Source organism: Thermobia domestica, chromosome 4, assembly GCF_964235325.1.
Source record: "Thermobia domestica chromosome 4, izTheDome1.hap1.1, whole genome shotgun sequence".
Lineage (NCBI taxonomy): Eukaryota > Metazoa > Arthropoda > Insecta > Zygentoma > Lepismatidae > Thermobia > Thermobia domestica.
Window position 1 is genome coordinate 212,985,503 of NC_137457.1, and position 21,938 is coordinate 213,007,440.

At 35.4% G+C, this 21,938-nt stretch overlaps 1 protein-coding gene across 1 annotated transcript in view; it reads left to right on the forward strand.

The window, feature by feature from the left end:
* LOC145683437 (uncharacterized) overlaps positions 1 to 21,589 on the forward strand; it is a 44,432-nt gene extending 22,843 nt beyond the window's left edge. The window contains exons 3-5 of the mRNA XM_081754771.1: positions 3,284 to 3,555; positions 17,269 to 17,325; positions 21,241 to 21,589. Of these exons, the coding sequence (XP_081610897.1) occupies positions 3,284 to 3,555; positions 17,269 to 17,287 (291 nt within the window). The 3' untranslated portion in view covers positions 17,288 to 17,325; positions 21,241 to 21,589. The remainder of the gene's footprint in view (positions 1 to 3,283; positions 3,556 to 17,268; positions 17,326 to 21,240) is intronic.
* The last annotated feature ends 349 nt before the right edge of the window (positions 21,590 to 21,938 follow it).

Genomic DNA, 21,938 nt, shown 5'->3' on the forward strand with positions numbered 1-21,938 from the left:
AGAGAGAGAGATGAATACACAAAAGCATATTCAACGTATTCGAATGAGACTCTAAGTAACGACATTCCGTTCTAAAGAGAATTTGTGTTTCTTCCCGTGACGTTAAGGGGATCGGGAAAAGTTATGTGTCTTGAAGCAGGATACGACTTTGGATACTCTGTTTATACACTTTCTATATCCGTAGGAATATACTGTATTTCACGAATATAAATAACATACTGTAATGAGAATATTGAGAAGTTAAATCTGTATGACAAATACCTGCAAATAAATACACTACATAACTTATTTATTGCTATTAAACGATTTTCCTAACTTGTATTTAACATTCTCATATATAATAACGACTTACTGTGAAAATTATCTCAGATGTTATATTTTAAACATAATAATTACTATGTTCTGCAATTATTATGTTATATATAAACAACTTATGTATTTTAATGTAATTATTTTATATAATTTTTCATGCATTGCGGAAAATATAATTTTAAAAAAAGTATTGACCCAGATGGGATTCAAACTCACAACCTTATGATTTGAAATCCGACAGCTTACCAATGAGCTAACACAAGGACTTCTAGAACTAAGCTTCTAGCGATGTATAACGGATCTCAAGATAATTATGACATTCATATCCATTACAAACGCTGTTTCTGTTCTACTTTGACTTTTATTTTAGTACTCAGGCGATAATTATGTTCTATTTCTTAACTTTGAGCATTCTTTTACATATGGAAAGATTCTTTAACGTATTTAAATGCTCCATTACGTATAGAGAGCTAAATGACAAACAAGCATGTGCTCACATTAATAAAAGGTTTCGAAATATTGTATCATTAAGTATTTCAATCAATGTTGCTTTTTTAAACACTGGGTAACAAGTCTTATTATATTTAAAAGAAGAAAAACACATCTTCAAACTTTTTCCCGATTGCAAAGGCTGGCTTGGAGGTTCGAACCTGGCTTACTTTTTCCCGAAGATACCCGAAGCTGGACTTAGAAAATATTTGCCTCAAAACACCAATAAAGAATGCGCTCAACCTTTTTGAGACAAGGTGTACCTTGACAATTTTCAGCACCTGGTGTGTGCACGTTAAAAAAAAAAAAAACTTTGTAGGGACACAATTTCTTCCAGCCTCCACTGTACTAACAACTCTCCACATAACGAGCTCACGTGACTTCCAGTGCTTTGGCGGAATATTTCCTTCTGTTTTAGCTCGCTTCCACTACATTGCAGCTTTAGCTTCACAAGATAGGTAGGGGTCTCAATTAGGGTTCCTATCCTCATATTAGGGGTTCTTACTCTATTATTTATACAGATCTTCCTTAGATTAAAACTGTAGGTGCAAACTCAATCTGCTCCAACGTGGTATTCAGTTCTCAAGACCTTTTCTAAATTTCTAGTAGATCTCTATATATTACCAATTCAAAATATTATTTATCCTCATCACTAATTAGTGATCAGACTCCGTATTGTAAACCTTTCATAAACCTAAAAGTGCAAGTCGGTTCTCTTAAGTTTGCTTTTTTCTTTTTCTTTTCTAACTAAAAAAAAAAAAAAAAACTTTCTGTGAATTTCTTGCATCGCACTCGTAGCCAGGATTTATGTCATGAAAATGAAGTCGAATATTCCAATGATTTTCATATTCAGATTCTCTGCTTCTCTTTTGTACTTTGTTATTACATATTTCTTTTTAAAAAGTGCATACGTGTACGAGTAGTGTTTTTTTTCTCCTAAATTCTAGTTTTACAAAATCTCTTTACAAGAGCCAAATTTTAGCATAAATTTGCATAAAGATTTCCTGTAGCAATCTTTTTAAGAACAGAGTATCTGTCTTACCGCAATTAGATCTTATCCTTTGGGGTTGGAACGTATATATATATATATATATATATATATATATATATATATATATATATATATATATATATATATATATATATATAGTGTACATTGAAACTGAAACACCTGAACTAAAACTGTGCAAATAGCATAAGATGTTCGCACACCAAAAATCACGCCAGTAGAATGGGTTCGTCAGTAAACGTCAAATCGTGTGTGTAGAGCGAAATAATGAAGGACATATAAGACTTCAAAAGAGGGCAGTTCCTAGGGCGCATCTAGCAGGTGCATCTGTGTCCCAAACTGTAACACTTTGTGACGTTTCACGAGTTACAGTATCCAGGGTGTTATGCGCATGTAAACAGTAACAACGAACCACATCTAGGGAGAACAACTGCAGGGGAAAACGAAAGTTGTCCTGAAAGAACGTAAATACATTGTTGCACGTATACGGAAAACCATCGCATCAGCAATCACCGCAGAGTTGAATATACATCTCAGAACCTGTGTGCATGAAAATGATCCGTCGATATCTACATGACCAACATCCATTTCGTGGTTGCTATACCGAAGGCTGCAAAGCGGATTCAGTGGTGCCAGAAGCATAAAACCCGGACGCTAGATGATCAAAAATGTGTCATATTCTCAGATGAGTGCAGGTACACTGTTTCCCAAACAACAGGGAGGGTGTTCGTCTGGAGAAGTTCGTCTGATACATACAATCCAGACTGCTTGATACTCACAGTCAAATATGGAAGCGAATCCGTGATGGTTTGGGGTGCAATATCGTGGTAGACTTTGGGCTCACTAATTGTCCTAGAGGATCGTGACAGCGCCAAGGAACATAAGCCGTTTTGGAGAACTATTTACACCGTACGGTTCGAGCACTTCCTGGATGGTAGTGCTGTGTTCCAGGATAATAACTGTCTGATATACACTGCTAAACTTGTTACACAATTGTTCAATGAGGATGACAGCAAGGTTGAACATCTGCCATGATCCGCTCAATCGCCAGATCTTCAACATATTGAGCTTGTATGTGGTTTGCTAGAGAATCGAGTGAGGAAACGTTTCCCTTTACTCCGTCCACGTGTTGAACTTGTCACTCTGTTTCAAGAGGAATAGCTGAAATTCCCTCTGAAAACGGTGCAGGACCTCTATCAATCCTTTCCAAGTTGTGCTGCTGGTGTACTGACCGCTGAAGGTGTCCAACAAATTATTAAATACAAATTACGGCTTTCTACCTAGTGTTTCAGTTTTAATGTCCACTACTTGTATATGGGATTAGTAATGATTTTAAACTCATACTTAATATCAAGTTTATTAATAATTATTATCTGAAGCTTAACTTACATATACAATTGGACCATATGTTGAGATAAATAGGCTCTAGAAATTGCTTGTGGCTAAATTGTTAATTTTCAATCCTTTTTTTAGGGAGACGTGGGGATATTCGTGGAAATAATAGATATCCTGGAAAATGTGTTAGAAGAAGATGACAGCACAACACAACAAGATAATAGTCATATGTATATAGATGCGTCTCTCGATTCAAACGACGTTTTCCCACTCTTTCAAACAGCTGCAGCTAAAGAGGATGAAATAAGTTATAAAATCCACTCCAAAGATGTGAAAGTGTCTCGTCTTTTTAGTGTGTTGTCTTTGTTGGCAGATATTATGGAAAGAGACTTCATTTTGTGGCAACTAAGGTTTGTAAATGATTAGTACGAAGTGCTATCAGATTTTAGTACAAACATCATAAACTTAACATAGCTCAGTGGTAGAGTGAATGGTGTATTACGAAGGGTTGCAAGTTCGATCTAAGGCTAAGTGAATATTTAGTGAACATAATTCATGTGTTTCCTCGAGGTTCTTTAATTTCTTTCCGTTGTCCCAATTCATCCGTAATAATTCGCATCACATGCATTTTTCTTCTCTAACCTAAAACTAAGGTGATCGGACGGGCTTTAAGCAGTGAAATATTAAGATGACCCTTTTGTACTTAACAGCTCGACCATCTCAGCACCCAGACAGACAGACACACACACACACACACACACAAATGCTCTGCTTACTGATTTAGTGACCAGCGCGTGTGCCTTTTGTGCACGTGGTCTCAAGTTCGACGCCTGGTGGGAGAGTTTTAACATTTGAATGCGTTACGATAGTCTGAATTCCATCTTAAACTGTAGATAGCCTCCGTGCTGGAAAGGGACGCTAAATTTCAGCAAACTCACAAGCAAATCTTAGCACACATTGTTTCTACTTTTGTACCGTGTCAAGTTGATTCTCGTGGCTAAGTGTATTAAAAAAAAAAGAGAGAGACCCAATTTAAATCAATAATAGTAATTTTAGATACGCGAGTTCTATGGATTTATACGTCATCTTCCATGATAGCTGCATAACAAGTAGGAAAGTAGCTGCATAACAAGTAGGAAAATTCATTTTCTCTTTTCTGTTGAAAATGAGCAGTTTACTAATAAACGAAACTATACTATTTTCTGGTAACAGTTGTAACGTTGATCTCGACTTCTGGTTCCTTTCTTTTAGAACGTTCTGAGCTATTGCGTAGATGATGCGTTCTCACCTGTTTCACATCATCATTTCAAATCACATTTTCTTTTTATATAAAATTTTGTTACGTTGCAAGGAATAGAAATTACCGCTTTATTTTTGAGCATGTTTGTATACACGACTCCAAAAGTACATTACCACCTGCAATTCTCCTTTTCCTGCAATAGCAGGCAACCCAAAAAACTAGGCGGTTCGGTTGGTTGCGAATTCGAAAGGCGTTGGACCAAACCTCAATTTTGTAACAAATATATCGTGTGGCAAACTGCAAATAAGAGAATAAAACAAATTGTTAAGAATGACAATTTTATTATCGTAACAGATTTGGATCACATCAAAAGTTACAAAATGATCTTACTTAAGGAGTTCAAACAAGATGAATGGCAAGAAACAGATATCAGAAGAAACCATTTCTCTCCTTCACCCCCAAAAAAGAATCTCATAAAAAAGAAAAAGAGTTATATAATGCAAAGTTTTAATACAAAATCCCCGATGAAAATTTTAAAAGTTGACACCCGAAAGGCAAAAAGAAGTGAACCGAAGTAAACGATATTGTGCACAGATATTGTAGACGTAAAATGACAAAAAATGGGTTTTGTATTTTTCTGGAAAAAACGGTTGGGTGGGACACGAACCCCCCAAACTTCGATTACAAAATATCAAAAGTGCTAGTAACAGTATGTCAGATGTTTGTAAAGGACATGGAGAATTGCAACATAATTTTATGTCGGACAATACGCAAAAATAAACGAACACGGGTTTTTTATGTTCTGAGGAAAAAAAACATTTCAGGGGCAAAAGCCCCCACCCAAAATTTTGAAAGTTGACACCCGAAAGGCAAAAGCAAGTGAACCAAAGTGAATGAAATTGTGCACTGATATTGTAGACGTAAAATGACAAAAAAAAACGGGTTTCGTATACTCCTGCAAAAAATGGTTGGGTGGGGCAAAGTACCCTCCAAACTTTCAATCACGAAATATCAAAAGTGCTAGTAACAGTATGTCAGATGTGTGTAAAGCACGTGAAGAATTGCATCATAACTTTGTGTATGAATAATACGCCAAGAATAAACGAATACGGATTTTTTATATTCTGGGTAAAAACAATTTTAGGTGGAAAAAGACCCCAATTAAAATTTTGAAAGTTGACGCCCTAAAGGCAAGAAGAAGTGAACCGGAGTGAATGAAATTGTACAGACATTGCATACGTAAACTGAGGATGCGGTTTTTCGTATTTTCATTCAGAAAACGGTCGGGTGTAACACCGAATCCTTCTAACCTTTGATCACGAAATATCGAAAGTGCTAGTAACAGTATGTCAGATGTGTGTAAAGGGCATGAAGAATTGCAACATAACTTTGTGTATGGACAATACGCCAAATATAAACGAGTAAAGTTTGTTTTTTATTTTCTGAGAAAAACGGTTGTTAGGTTGCCAAAAAACTCACCCCAAAGTTTTGAAAGTTGATGCTGAATGCTAAGAGGAAGTGAACCAAAGTGAACGTAATTTTGCACAGACATTGTAGAGGTGAAATGATTATACGGGTTTCGTATTTCCTGAAAAAAAACCGGTTAGGTGGGGCACGGGCCACTCCAATTATTTGATGACGAAATATCAAAAGTGCTAGTAACAGTATGTCCGATGTGTGTAAGGACATGAAGAATTGCAACATAACTTTGTGTATGGACAATACGCAAGAAAGTAAATAAATGTTAGATTTTTATTTTCTGAAAAAAAAACGGTCGTAGGGGGCAAAATCCCTACTCAAAATTTTGAATGTTGACGCCCGAAAGCAGGAAGAAGTGAACCGAAGTGAATGAAATTGTGCACAGATATTGCATACGTAAACTAGGGATGGCCAGACGGATCCGGATCTCGGATATCCGGATCCTACAAGATCCGGATCCGGATCCTATAAGATCCGGATCTCGGATCCGGATCCGAAATTTCGGATCTTGGATCCGGATCCGGAATTTCGGATCTTGGATCCGGATCCGGATATTCGGATCTTGGATCCGGATCCGAAATTTCGGATCTTGGATCCGGATCCGGATATCCGGTTCTTGGATCCGGATCCGAAATTTCGGATCTTGGATCCGGATCCGGATATCCGGTTCTTGGATCCGGATCCGAAATTTCGGATCTTGGATCCGGATCCGAAGTTTCGGATCTTGGATCCGGATCCGGAATTTCGGATCTTGGATCCGGATCCGGAATTTCGGATCTTGGATCCGGATCCGAAGTTTCGAATCTTGGATCCGGATCCGGAATTTCGGATCTTGGATCCGGATCCGGAATTTCGGATCTTGGATCCGGATCCGAAGTTTCGGATCTTGGATCCGGATCCGGAATTTCGGATCTTGGATCCGGATCCGGAATTTCGGATCTTGGATCCGGATCCGGATATCCGGTTCCTGGATCCACACCCGAAATTTCGAAGTTCAGATTCATACTCCTGTTTTGAATATTTTAGGCCTTAGATTGAGACCCAGAACTAAAATATCCATATGTATAAAATTGACTAGGTGAATTTTATATAACTCAGTGGGAAGACAATTCAATTTAAATGACAAAAGATTACATCAAAATCTCATTTTCACATTTTTCGGGTTAGACCATTGTTCCGCACATCCCATCATTTAGTCTTTAGTATATCTTTAAACGTACTACAAGTATGCCACTTTCATCTGAAGTCAGTAGTTGTATAGATCTGCCTTTTGTTATATATTAATCGAGTTAGGATTAAAATTCGATTGTTTGTGAGACCTATGATAATATTTTCAGAATGAGTTATAACGTTGAAAAACTGCATAGTAATGCTGCATATTTTCTTTGTGCCACATTGGAATTTAATGTAGTCTATCTTATACAATCGGCTCTTATGATTAATTCAATGATCTGAACTCCTGCAGCATTACGCTAAAATCATGGATGTCTTTGAATTTTCGTCACCATTTCTATTTTTTTTTATTACGAGCAAAATAAATATCATAAGCGGTATTTTACATAATACATATAGACGCAGATCAGTCAGTTGATTGCTTAAAGTTTATAGCAAAGCTATTACATTTCTAAGACACTGGCGGCCTTAGGACAAAATCCATGGCTTTCCCATAAAATCTTAAATATCTCTATATAAAAAGGGCAAAGTCCTGAGTGACTGAGTGAGTGAGTGACAGATCACCGTACAGACCAAATCGCTTAAGCTACAAACTTGAAATTTGGACAGTTTATCGGGTTTGTGACGTAGGATACCACTAAGGAAGGACTTTGGGAAATTCGACGAGGAAGGGGGGAAATGGGGTGGAAAATATTGATGATTCTTGACGTTAGATACTTCAAATTTGGTATTTGCACTTCTCATTGAAAATAATTTGACATGTGTTTCAGTGTTTTTTGACGTTTTAGTAAAAAGGAAAAGAAAAGAGATGGAAAGGAAAGAGGGTGGGGATTGTAATTATTATAATAACATGTCGATATCTGGGAACCTCTGAAGGTTAGGAGCATAGAATTTGGTATTTGGACTTTACATTTGAAATAATTAGGTATGTACTTAAGCGTTTTTTATGTATGTCTTAGAGGGGAAGTAAAGGGGCGGGGAGAAAAGACTTTTATATCTCGGAATCCTGGAATGTTAGAGAAATGAAACTTGTTATTTGAACAAAAATTCGTTATCTTGTGAAATGAAATGCTTGTGTTTTACATCCCACGTTTATGCCGGTTAGGCTAAAGGAGACGGTGATTATGAGAAATAAATGAAATGAAGAAAGTAGGAGGAAACAGGAAAACCCCGAGAAAACCCACGAACACGGTGTTTGTCCACCACAAAGTCCACACGGTGCAAGCTGGGATCGAAACAGGGACCCCAAGCACCGGAGGTGAACGCTCTACCACTGAGCCACCGCGGCCCCTTAAAAATTCGTTATGTTTGCAGGCGTATGATGTGCGAGGCCGTAGACCGAGCAAATGTGTGGGCTGGGGGTAAAGCCCCCATGTACTCGCACTGAAATTCGGTATGTCTCGGGATACCGGAATGTTATTACATACAATTTGATATTTGAACTGAGATTCGGTATGGTTGTAGGTTTACGAGGTACGAGGTCATAGGCCGATCAAATGAGATATCAGAGGGTCTAAGGGCAAATCCCCAGACATTTCTTTTTAAATTGATTATGATTAGAGGCTTTTGTGGTGCGAGGCCCTAGTAACGGGGGTCTAGTGGCGAAGCCCCCAACTAGCCGAGGTCTATTAAGTATATAAATGTATTTGCGTAATGACTGGAAATTGCATGTATGCCTGTGGACAAAATTGCATAAGTAGCCACGAGAAATGACAATCCTTTAAGATAAAAATTTTAAAAAGCTACCAAAATACTCTTGAATGAGTTGTATAAAATTATGTTTGCGCAGGAGCGAATCCAGAACGGACTCTTGGAGGGGGCGGATGAATTCTTAGGGGGTGGTTGGGGATGCTAGCAGTGAAAAATTACTTAGATGATCTGAAATTGCCAACAAATTACTACTAAAGTACACTGTTAATGGTGGCGCTGGGTAGGGGCAAACGACTTTTCGCCCTCCCCTGCATCCGCCTATGTGTTTACATGAATGATATAGCTCCTTATACAACCTATGCAGAGTTAATAGTAGTGGATTACTAGTTACAAAGATACGTGTTACTGCTCGAGGCTCCATATGGTATTTTGTATACACATACAGTACATTAATACATTGATTTTGATACATTAATTGCCATTTAGAACTTCATCTCTACTACAATTCTTAATTCTAACTGGAGTGGTACGGTCACAGAGAAACGTATTTTTAAAGAAAGAAAAAAAATGCTCATCAAGAGCAAGAAAAGGAAGTTGCTCCTCAATTTGATTTGATCTATATTTTATGGGCTGTTCTATTAGCCCATCACGACTAGGAAATGGCCTCATTCAGTGACCACAATAACTCAGAAAGAATTAGAAAAGTAAGCAGCCAGAGTCTAATGAAGAAGCTTGGGCTTGAGACTAAGGTTTCATCCCAGCATTTGACTAGTGTTACAGAAAACAAAGGACAAATTTCCACCAGGACGACAGCTTTAAAAAAGATTTACTACCTTTTCGGTCAAGTATTTCCACTAGAATCTAATCTGACAATGAGATTGCTCTCACCTAACTCGACAGTTTTACTCAATCAAATTTGGAGTAATTGTGACATATTAAGGCACGAAAACCAAATATCAACAGAATGAAGGGAACGCAAGGCTGTCACACGATCAGATACCAAAAGTGTCTTAAAATCTTATTTTAAGCATAGGAATGAAAATCACTTTGTCAATAATTTCGAAAATTTTGCTGATTCGGAACACCCGAATTTTCTGACACGGAGTTTCGAATCCGGATCCAAGATCCGAAATTTCGGATCCGGATCCAAGATCCGGTTTTTCGGATCCGGATCCAAGATCCGTTTTTTCGGATCCGGATCCAAGATCCGAAATTTCGGATCCGGATCCAAGATCCGTTTTTTCGGATCCGGATCCAAGATCCGAAATTTCGGATCCGGATCCAAGATCCGTTTTTTCGGATCCGGATCCAAGATCCGAAATTTCGGATCCGGATCCAAGATCCGGATTTTCGGATCCGGATCCAGGATCCGAAATCTCGGATCCGGATCCAGTGTCCGGATATCCGGATACCGGATATCCGGACCCAAGTGGATCCGGATATCCGGATCCAAAAATATCCGGATCTGGCCATCCCTAACGTAAACTGAGGATACGGTTGTTCATATTTTCTTTCAGAAAACGGTTGGGTGGGGCCCCGAACCCTCCAAACCTTTGATCACGTAAAATCAAAAGTGCTAGTAACCGTATGTCAGATGTGTGTTAAGGACATGAAGAATTGCAACATAACTTTGTGTATGAACAATACGCAAAAAATAAACATATAATGTTTTATATTTTCTGCGCAAAATCGGTTTTAGGGGGAAGAATCCCCCACCAAAAATTTTGAAAGTTGACACCCGACAGGTAAAAAGATGTGAACCGAAGTGAATGAAGTTGTGCACAGATATTGTAGATATAAAATGAGGGAATACGGGTTAAGTATATTCCTGGAAAAAAAAGGGTTGTTTGGGGCACCGACCCCTCCAAACTTTTGATCACGAAATATCGAAAGTGCTAGTAACAGTATGTCAGATGTGTGTAAAGGACATGAAGAATTGCATCATAACGTTGTGTATGGACAATACGCCAAAAATAAACGAATACTGTTGTTTTTTTATTTTCTACGGAAAAACTGTTTTAGGGGGCAAATGAACCCACCCCAAAATTTTGAAAGTTGACTCCCGAAAGGTAAGTAGATTTGAAGCAAAGTGAATGAAATTTTGCACAGATATTGCAGATATAAACTGAGGGAATACGGGTTTCGTATCTTCCTGTCAGAAACGGTTAGATGGGGCACGGGCCCCTTCAAACCTTTGATCAAGAAATATCAAAAGTGTTAGTAACAGTATATCAGGTGTGTGTGAAGGACATGAAGAATTTGAACGTAACTTTTTGTATGACCAATACGCAAAAAATAAACAAATACGCGTTTTTTATTTTCTGTGGATAAATGGTTTCAGAGGGCAAACGCTCCCACTCAAAAATTTGAAAGTTGACGCAAAAAGGCAAGAAGAAATGGACCGAAATGAATGAAATGTGCACAAGTATTGTAGAGGTAAGATGGCTTTGAGGGTTTGAGTGGCGAGAGGGGTGGACGAAAGCGAATGAAATTGTATGTAGATATTTTGTGTATAAACTATGGCCTTTCGTGTTTCACATGTGTCGTTTCTCCATCCGATTTCTTTAAATTTTTCAGATCAACTACAAGCACAAACAGTATACCGTTTTTTATAGTATTTTAGGAGGCACTTTTAACCCTTACAATTTTTTTGAACATAAACAAAAACACGTGTCGATGTATTTCCAGTTTGCTCTTGATCTCCCAAATTTGAAGCAAAACGGATAGGGACACTTGAGAAATACGAAAGGGTTTATTTTACATAGGGTGTATATAATATCTACACACAATTTCATTTGCTTCAGTCCACTCCTTCCTGTGCTATTACGAAAATATGTACATTTTTTTCGGATGTGGCCTAGGCCCCAACAGTGTTTTTCCACAAAAGGTGAAACACGTTTCATTTATTGTTTTGGAAATTGTCCCTATACGAAGTTTCGTTGCAATTTTAAATATTCTTTAGGAACGTCTGACGCATGCTTGTTTGCAATTTTTATATTTAGTAATCAACGGTTTAGAATGTCCGTGTCGCTTTTCCAGGATAATACGAAACCCAATTATCTCATTTTACGTATACAATATCTGTGCACAATGCAATTCAATTCGGTGCAGTTCTTCTTGCCTTTTGGGCCTCAAATTTCAAAATTTTGGGTGGGGCTTTTGTGTCCCTAAAACCGTTTTTCCGCAGAATAAGAAACCATATTCGTTTATTTTTTGCGTATTGTCCCTACACAATGTGTGGTTCCAATTCTTCATGTCCTTCAAGCACTTGTGACATACTGTTATTAGCACTTTTGACATTTTACGATCAAAGTTTTGGAGGGGTCTGTGTATCACCTAAATTGGTGTCTTTTTTTTTCAGGACAATAAGAAGCCTGTATTCCCTAATTTTATGTCTACAGTATCTGTGCACAATTTCGTTCACTTCAGTTCACTTCCTCTGGCCTTTCGGCCTCAATTTTCAAAATTTTGGATGGTGGCTTTTGCCCCTAAAAACATTTTCCCCGCAGAAAATAGAAAACCCGTATTCGTTTATTTTTTCCATACTGTCCCTACACAATGTGTCGTTCCGATTTTTCATGTCCTTCAAGCTCTTCTGACATACTGTTATTAGCACTTTTGATATTTCACGATCAAAGTTTAAAGGGGCCTGTGTCACACCTAAACGGTTTTCATTTTTTCAAGAAAATAAGAAACCCGTATTCCCTCATTATATGTCTACAATATCTGTGCACAATTTCATTGACTCCGGTTGACTTCCTCTGGCCTTTCGGGCCTCAATTTAAAAAAATGTGGGTGGGGGCTTTTGCCCCCTAATACCGGTTTTCCGCAGAATATAAAAAACCCGTATTCCTTTATTTTTTGCGTATTGTTCTTACACGAAGTTTCGTTGCAATTTTTCATGTCCTTTACACACATCTGACATACTGTTACTAACACTTTCAATACTTCCTGATGAAAGTTTTGGAGGGGTCCGTGCCCCACCTATCCGTTTTTTTTCCTAATTTTGTCTGCAATATGTGTGTAAAATTTCGTTTACTTCTGTTCACTTTCTTTGCCTTTCGGGCGTCAACTTTCAAAATTTTGCGTGGGGGCTTTGCCCCCTAAAACTGATTTTCTGCAGAAAATAGGAAACACGTATTCGTTTATTTCATGTGTAATATCTCCTTGCCAAATTTTATCAAAATCGAAGTGTTACACATCGGAAGTGTTACTTGTTAGTAACTAATATTTCTTTAAAATTTTGGGGGCACCGTGGCTCAGTGGTAGAGCGTTCATCTCCGGTTCTTGGGGTCCCATGTTCGATGCTAGCTAGCACCGTGTGGACTTTGTGATAGAGAAACACCGTGCTCGTGTGTTTTCTCGTAGTTCTCCCGTTTCCTCCCACATTCTTCATTCCACCATTTCACTCATTTCTCATCATCACCGTCTCCTTTAGCCTAACCGTCATAAACGTGGGACGTAACACTTAAAGATTTCATTTCATTTTTTTCTTTAAAATTTTATGAACAAATAGTGGGAATTAACGATTATATAAGCGAAAAATTGAGATCAATTGCAAATATCGGCCCCTTTCAACATTGAAGGAACTGACGGCACAGGTATTTGGATTCAAGGTAGACATGAAATTATAAACTGAGACTTCACTATATTTCTGTAATCATTTTAATGCACATGGTACCCTCTCTTCTATTTCTAGACTCAGAAATATTGCTTTTAATAACTGCCAAATTACGATTTTTATCAATAACGAGAAGCTGTTCTAGAAAGAACATACGTTTAAAGAATCATTTTTGCTTCGGTGAAGCGAGGAAAGTATTTTTAACTGTGCTTTTAAAATGTCAAAATGTATGCCCTTTGAATACATTTAGATTAAATTGGAGATATGTGAACAGATTTTACATTAGTATTATTAATCAGCAACTGTTAAATATCCTACAGCGGAAAGAAAATATAGTCCTCAAATCTTGTGATCATGGTGTTTAAGACCAAGTCGTAAGTAGAAGTAATTCGTAGTATGCAAATTAGGTTCGAGACGAGGCATTTCCGAGTCGAGACAATGGATAACTTGAAGATAAAAGCTTTTAGAGGGATGTCTGCTATTTATGAGTGTTTTTATGTTATTTATTGAGTGGAAAATATGTGTTTATTGACAATTTATGGCTGTGAAAGTTAAAATTCGTAGAAAATACAATTTGACTGAAGGTTATCTTGAAAAAATAAAACTTTATTGTTGTTTTTGGTACGTTCTTTTATCATTTATCATTGACAATACGATAAAAGATGTTGGAAAAAATCCTTGACACCTGAATTCTCAGAAATGAAGCCTGAAGGTTTTTGAGAGTTGATGCAAGGCTAAGTTGAAAATAACGCTTTATTATTGGCTATATACGAATTCTTTGAAGAATTGTTTGAAGATTTACCCATCTTTGTTATAGGATACACCTGTGATTCTGTGTTGGTATTTATGACGAGATACTGCCCTTCACCCGAAAGGAGCCGTGAAAAAATTAGGATTCACCGTTAGATACAACCATCAGATTTAATTAGAGAGTGAACTTCACATAGATAGTTCCCCTCAAAAAGATTTTTGGAATACAATTGTGCAATATAGTTACCGTTAAAAAAGAAAATGTTAGGGATTATTGTCTACTTTTTAGAGAGCTTTGTGAAGATTGCATTCTAGATGTCTTTCATGAAATTTTTACTCCCTTACAGAAAAAAAAGAAAATAAAACCCAAAGTTGACATTGAACTTTGAAAAGCTTTATGTATTGTCCCCCTTTTACGTAACATGTTGTTACATGAATTTGTTTTTCTCGAGTTTTTGTTAAGATTGTATTGAAACGAAACTTAAAAACATTCTTTCTTTTATTGCCTAAAACCGCTGGAAAAAGAAAGAGAGACGCGCCGGATTCCATATTGAACGGAAGGGTGGAAGGGCGGGGGGACTGAGTTGCCCAAACTTGTTTTGGTGGGAAGATGGGTTTATAAAATTGTTATTGTGAATGAATGAATGAATGTTAACTCCTATGATTAAAAAAATGTGTATGCGACATGTAATGTCCATGATGTATGATGAAATCATTTTTTGATTTGTAAATATTGTGCCGTATGGTTATATCACTTAGGTTAACTTATAACAGTTTACTCTGTGCTAACAATTCCCTTATGATAAATAAAATGTTGGAATGAAGAAAGTGAGAGGAAAACTCACGAGCAAGGTGTTTGCTTACTACAAATTTACTTGATTGGAAATCGAACCAAGATATCCCAAGCAGTGGAGATGTGGATTGTAGCAGCAATGCACTAAATACTTAGAAATTGTTTAAATAATTTGTGTGACCTAGGATTTCCCAACTAACAGAGAACAAGACTTTTTCACTGTGGTACTAGCCTTAGAAAGTGAGAGTAATCTTTACTGAGATATTATTGATTGACACTTGTTTATGTTGAGTTTAGTAAAATGGTTTTGACGAGGAATTAAACCAAGAACCTTATATACTAGAGACTTCTTTACCACTGAGACTATATGAATTTATTGTCAGAGAATTATTCTGTTAGACTAATTTATATGAATGCATTTTTGTCGTAATATTCCCTTTATAAAAAAAATAGTGGAATGAGGAAGTGAGAGGAAACGGGGAACTTTAAGAAGACTTATGAACTTGATGGTGATTAGAACAATTTATAGAATATACTTTTTTGTTATAAGAACACTAAAAATAATTTGACTGACCTTTGCATGAGAAAATCCACCAGCAGAGGTAGATGGTCTACCAGTGAACTAGCTTGTATCATTATTAATTATATTAATTGGGATCCGCACGAGCCGATTGGTACAGAATTTTTGTAACTAGATTTGAGTTGTGTTGATTTTAGATTAGTGTGTCTTATAGCAGCGCAGCTACATGAGATGTGGACTTATTGATTAACGTAGAATTCAGACTATATACCTCCGCCAGGAATCGAGTTGAGTTGAGTTGATTTTTAGATTAGTGTGTCTTATAGCAGCGCAGCTATATGAGATGTAGACTTATTGATTAACGTAGAATCCAGACTATATACCTCCGCCAGGAATCGAGTTGAGTTGAGTTGATTTTTAGATTAGTGTGTATTTTAGCAGTGCGGCTATATGAGACGTGGACTTATTGATTAACGTAGAATCTGAACTATATACCTCCGCCGGGAATTGAGTTGACTTATGTTGATTTTAGATTAGTGTGTCTTTTAGCAGCACAGCTATATGAGACGAGAACCTACAGTTTAACGTGGAATCCGCGCCACATGACCTTCCGCCGGGAATTGAACCCGGTTTTCTACGCCAAAGGCTTCCGCCGGGAATCGAATTGGAAACGTTACATACACTATTGAAAAATGAACTTAGGACCACATGTATTAAAGGTAAGCATGATGTTATCAAATAATTAATACTCTTGTAATTCTGTAACACGTAATGCTTCTACAAGAAGAGTACGGAGTAAACAATGTGGGACAGACGGTAAAATACATAAACAGTTTAAGGATCATCGAATATATTTTGTAGACTAGGTTTTAGTTATTGATAAGATGTAAGGAAAAATAAGTGTTGAATGCATGGACATGTATGTCATGTGTACAGTAAATGCAATACAATGTTTGTTATGAAATTGATTAAAAATACATACTTGGTGAGGCTCTTAGAACATAATTAATTGCCTTACTTTAATGAACTTTAGTTACACATATACTAATTATATAATGAGAAAAAAATACTCACAGAATCTATAAAACCCGATGGTAGACTTTTGGGCGTCTTATTGCAGTGTGAAGGACACGGTTTCTTACCCTCGGAGTAAGAGGAAAGGTGGAATTGCTTCTTTTTTCTTTTTCTTTTTCTTTTTAAATGTTGTTTGCAACCATCCCGTTATTGCTATGAGGGGTTATCGACCATATAGAATTCCAGAGAAGAAAAATGATTGTACAATCTTTTTAGAGGAACCTTTTTTATTATTATTGTATGGAATTGTGAAAATTGGCGTGGCTTTCTTCTGATCAATATAAAAACTGAATTTTGAAGTTCACTTTCATTTCAAGATTTAAGTTACTTCAATACAGTGTGATTCTTGTTCTTCTTTCAACGTTTTTTTTCACCGGCGCTACTTCATCTTTTCTTATATTTGAAAAGGTAAGTGGACTTCTGTTTTCTTAAATATATTCAGATAAAAATTCTTTTTTCATTAATTGATTACAACATATGAAACATTTTTTAATATTATTATTATTGGAAAATTATCTTAGAGTAATTCTTGTTGATTGTATGAATTCATTTGGAAATCATTAACTTATTTTTGTTTCATATCACATTTATTTTACCAAATACATGCAAGCTAACTTATAGTATCATGAAAACATAAAATTTTGAGAAAGAATGGATTTTTTTTGTTCTTAATTCCTTAGACTTAGCTCATTGAAATGAAAAATGTCTTCATTTTCGGAAAGGGTTAATTTTATAATAAATATTCATTTGATTTTTTTTAGCACTGATTATTTTTGTAATAGAAAAAATTCAAATATAATAATTCATTTTTCTTTCTTTTTAGATTACGCCACTTCCTTTAATCGTCTTTGTTCTTCTTGTGTACAGTAAGAATTAGCAGGTAAGAAAAATAATATATTTCTTATTATTATATAATATGTAATGTTGAAGACATACGACTATTTATTTTTCATGGAAGTCCACAGAATGAAATCAATATTATTAGTTGGATATTAAACGTGTCTAGAATATTTTGCTTTTAAAGTTTAATTGAAAACAAGCATTCATCATCATCATCATAGGTATTTTGCCTTTATTGATAGGCCACAGCTGAGAAGCTTCCATGCTCCACCGTTCACCGCTAACCTTTTTTTGTCTTTGCGTGCGATCTTTTAGTTTTAATATTATCCATTAATTGTAGTCTCCTTAACCATTTGCCTCTCTTTCCGGTTATCATAACCTCTAGGACATCCCTCATGATAGATTCTCTTCTTAGGCAATGTCACAACCAATTTCTCTTCCTCTTCCTAATAATGTCTAAAAATGTTCTTTTTCACCCACCATTTCTAACATCCTGTTATTTCTTTTTGCTTTATCCAACTATTTCTTACCATTTTTCTCCACACCTACATTTTGAAGGCTTCCAGTTGATTTTTTTCGTCACCTTTACGTAATGTCCACGTAACAAGCATTAGGAAAACGTAAATTACAAACAGTAGACACCAAATGCATGTTTTACAGCTATGAACTGAAATCAGTGCTGAGCTTTTACGTATTAGTTGAATTGATATTTTATATTTGGACTGATCGGAAGACAAATGGTGTATTATTAAACCATGTTTTATATACAAACTTTTGAACACATTTATAAAAAGTTAGAGAGTTATCGAATTAATAGCCTTTTCACAACTAGGCTATATGAGACGGGAGTCTCAAGTGAAATGTAACTTTTTGTCGTGAACCATGTTAGGGTTTTTTTGTTAACGATAAGTACATGATTTGATTATTAAAATTGTTTTTACGGTTTCTGCGCAATAACTAGGGTATATGAGACGGGGTCCTAGTGATTAACATCAAATCTGAACTACATGGCTTTGCCGAGAATTGAACACCGCTCTTTTTCGGTGAAGGGGTGCATGATAACTAAGAAGTTACGAGGAAATTTTATGAGGTCGGAATTACATTTATTTATTTTGATACGTTTGTACAATATCATCCTTCAGTGAGCGTACTATTTGTGGAAAGATACAAAGTGATATTTGTTTGTGTGTATGATGGACCAAGATTTGAGCATTTATTTGTTTTGAATGAGAGAAATCTTCATATTATTTTGTGAAAATGGTAGATGTTAGATCCTGTATGTGATTACTAGGTTGTTTGAACAAAATAAATCATAATATTTAGTGAATTTATCAGAAAGAGTAAAGAATTATTCATGGTAGATTAATCGATTATTCTTTTTATATTTGGTCTTCCTGTTGGTGTTTTTTTCCATATATTGACAGAATAATTTAATTAGATTGTTGAATAGAGTTGAACGGTATTCACCAGTTATTACATATGCTGATGATGTAAATTTAATAGGGGATGATAGGAGAACAGTAAAAAGAAATGCAGAGATCTTATTAAATGCTTGCAAGGACATGGGTTTAGAAGTAAATGCAGAGAAAACTAAATACATTGAAGTGCGTCGGGACCGTAATACGGGAAATTGTGGAGGGGTTAAAATATTAAATAATACTTTTGATAAAGTGCATAGTTTCAAATATTTAAGATCGGTATTAACAGTGGAAAATCATATTTACGGAGAAATTAAATGTCGACTAAAACCAGGGAATTCGTGTTACTATTTGGTTCAAAATCCCTTGTTGTCGCGAATTCTGTCGAAGCTTAAAATATATAAAACGTTAATTATGCTTGTTGTTCTGTATGGTTGCAAAACATGCTCGCTTACTCTGAGGAAAGAACATAAACTAAAAGTATTTGAGAACAAAATCCTGAGACAAATATTCGGACCCAAGAGGAACGGGAATGGGGAATGGTGGAAACTTCATAACGTAATTTATTAGATCGTTTATTAAACACGGTTAGGGTCGTAATAAAAAGAGGAAAACGGGCATTAGGAAGACCTAGGCGCAGATGGATAATATTAAGATGGATCTCGCAGAGATAGGAATACAAAGTAGAAACTGGATGTAATTATCTAAGGGTAGAAGTCAGTGGAGAGCTTTTGTGAACGTGACACGGAGCCTCCGGGTTTCATAGGCCATAGAGTTAGTTAGTTAGTTGAATAAAACGGTACTTATTAACGATAATAAGAAAAATTTTTAAGAATATTATTTCACACTTTTTCTAAAATAGAACTGATTGCTAAACAGATTTGGATTGCTTGTTGTTTTATAATATGATATCGTATTCTTAATTTGATCGAACGGCTTACGTATTTTTTCATAAGTAATTATAGTAGAATCATTATTATAATCAGTTTTAGTAAAGTTATTGGAAAAACGAAATCTTTAGTTTCTACGAATATATTAAATTAAATTATAATGAAAGTAGAAAGGAATCCCCACGAGAAAATGTATAAGCATGATGTTTGTGTTAGATCTAAACTGACAAGATAAATCAAGTAACCCTTGCATTAGAAACGAAGGCTTTACCATTGATTTTTTCACGTCACCCTTATTCATATTATTATTATTGAATTAGTATTATAGTTTGAAATATAAACAGTGATTAAATTTCTTTACAGAAGACAAGATTTCCCGAACTTTTTACCATCTAAGATTATGTTATACCGTTACGTCTCATGACATGTACACAATTCAATGAAAGGGTATCTTGACATATGTTGCCTAGCCTGAAAAAAGAAAAGCTTTCATGCTTTTCGATTGAATGATTTGACAGTATGTATCGTAGAAAAGTGTATATATCATTACATGTAGGTATAGAAAAGAATTCCGAAATTAGAATATAGAGTTTGACATCTAAACTTATTGTTCCCTTGAGGGATGACATCTCTCGGAGAGAAAATAATCCGTGAAAGAAAATGTTTGTTTAATCCCTACATGTTTGGCAGCCCAATATGTTTTAGTGTACTGTTGTATAATCCCTACATGTTAGGCACCCCAATATGATTCACTGTACTGTTGGGTTATCTAATCTGAACGTTAACTGAGTTTTACGTTTGACGGTTATACCGCTACGCTAAAGGAGACGGTGATTTGTTGTACCATCGCTTTACAAAAAGAAACCACTTAAAAGTATATAAAATCCCAACAAAAGCCAAGCACATGGTGTTTGTCCACCACAATTATAAAAAAATCCGAACTTAATGTTTGTTATGAAAATGTTAAAATAATTTGCGGGCGCTAGGATTAAACCGGGACCCCAAGCACCAGAGGTGATCGCTGTATCACTGTATCACCAAGACTCCCCAAAAATTATTTGAATTCACTAAATTTTAGTTATTATTCTAAGCTATGATGAATCACTTGAAAATAACCTGTTTGATAAGGAAGAATTGTGCTTGTTTTTCATAACGAAATAATTTGATTGTACTGTCCAACTGACTTGATCATTTTGTTAAGGTATAAATATATGTGAATTAACGCATATTTTATTCCAAGACCGATAAGAATGATACTTGAGATGATTAAAGGCAACGGTCCGTACGATAATTGGATACCTTCATATTACAAGAGCAATACATGAAATTAAAATTACATAGACTTTTAATTTTGTAGAACTGAAGTTTAGTTTTGAAATTTTTGTTGACTTAAAAGATCAAAAATTAATAGTATTAGAGGTATGGTAACGCTAAAAAATGTTAGGATATAAGAAAGAAAGGAAAAGTATCGTTTCATTTTAATATATGAATATGTCTTAAAATCTGTACATTTTCATAATAGAGACATCATCTTGATTTTCTATTATAAAATAATTGTCCAAACATAATTAAAGTCAAATATTTTGATATGTATACTTATTAATATTTGAACAAATACTAAAAAATTCGATTTCTTTATTATCTCAGATTATGGAATCAGAAATAACCCTTTGCGAGCATACTACATGTGCTGTACGATATTGTGAAGAAAAAATAAGAATGAGGGGGAGTAAACAATTTTATTTCTTATCAGACATATGCCCAAACAATAAAAACAATTTAAAATGTCACTCATGCAGTGCCTGTGTTAATACAGTGTTTTTGGACATTTTTACTAAAGAAAAAAAGAGACATGAAATTCTGGGCCTACCTTGGGGTTTAGAAGGAAAGTGGAAAAGAAGAGAAATAATGGAGTCTATAGAAAAGCAAGAAAGAGCAGAAAGAACATAGAAGAGGTGGTAGATGATGAAGCCGAAATAATTTTAGGCATATAAATATAGAAAAAAAACTGTACACAATGAAAAAAAGAAAGAAAAGAAATCAATATTTGTAAATAGTTGAAAATAAAGTGATTTTTTAAAAATCTAATTACAGTAAAAATTTGATGTTTTTATTTCCAGAAAATGTGATTTGTTCTTTTCCCATTTTAATATGCGTGTGTGTGAGTTATTTTAAAAAAAATTGTTTTCTTGTTTTCAGCAAAAAGATTTTTGAGACATGAACCTGCAACTTATTATCTGATTTCAATCAGCTCAATTTTTGACTTGTTTTTATTTTTAAGAATTTCAATCCTATTTGAGACGGATCTACAGAATAAGTTGATATCCGAACCATATAAACAAATC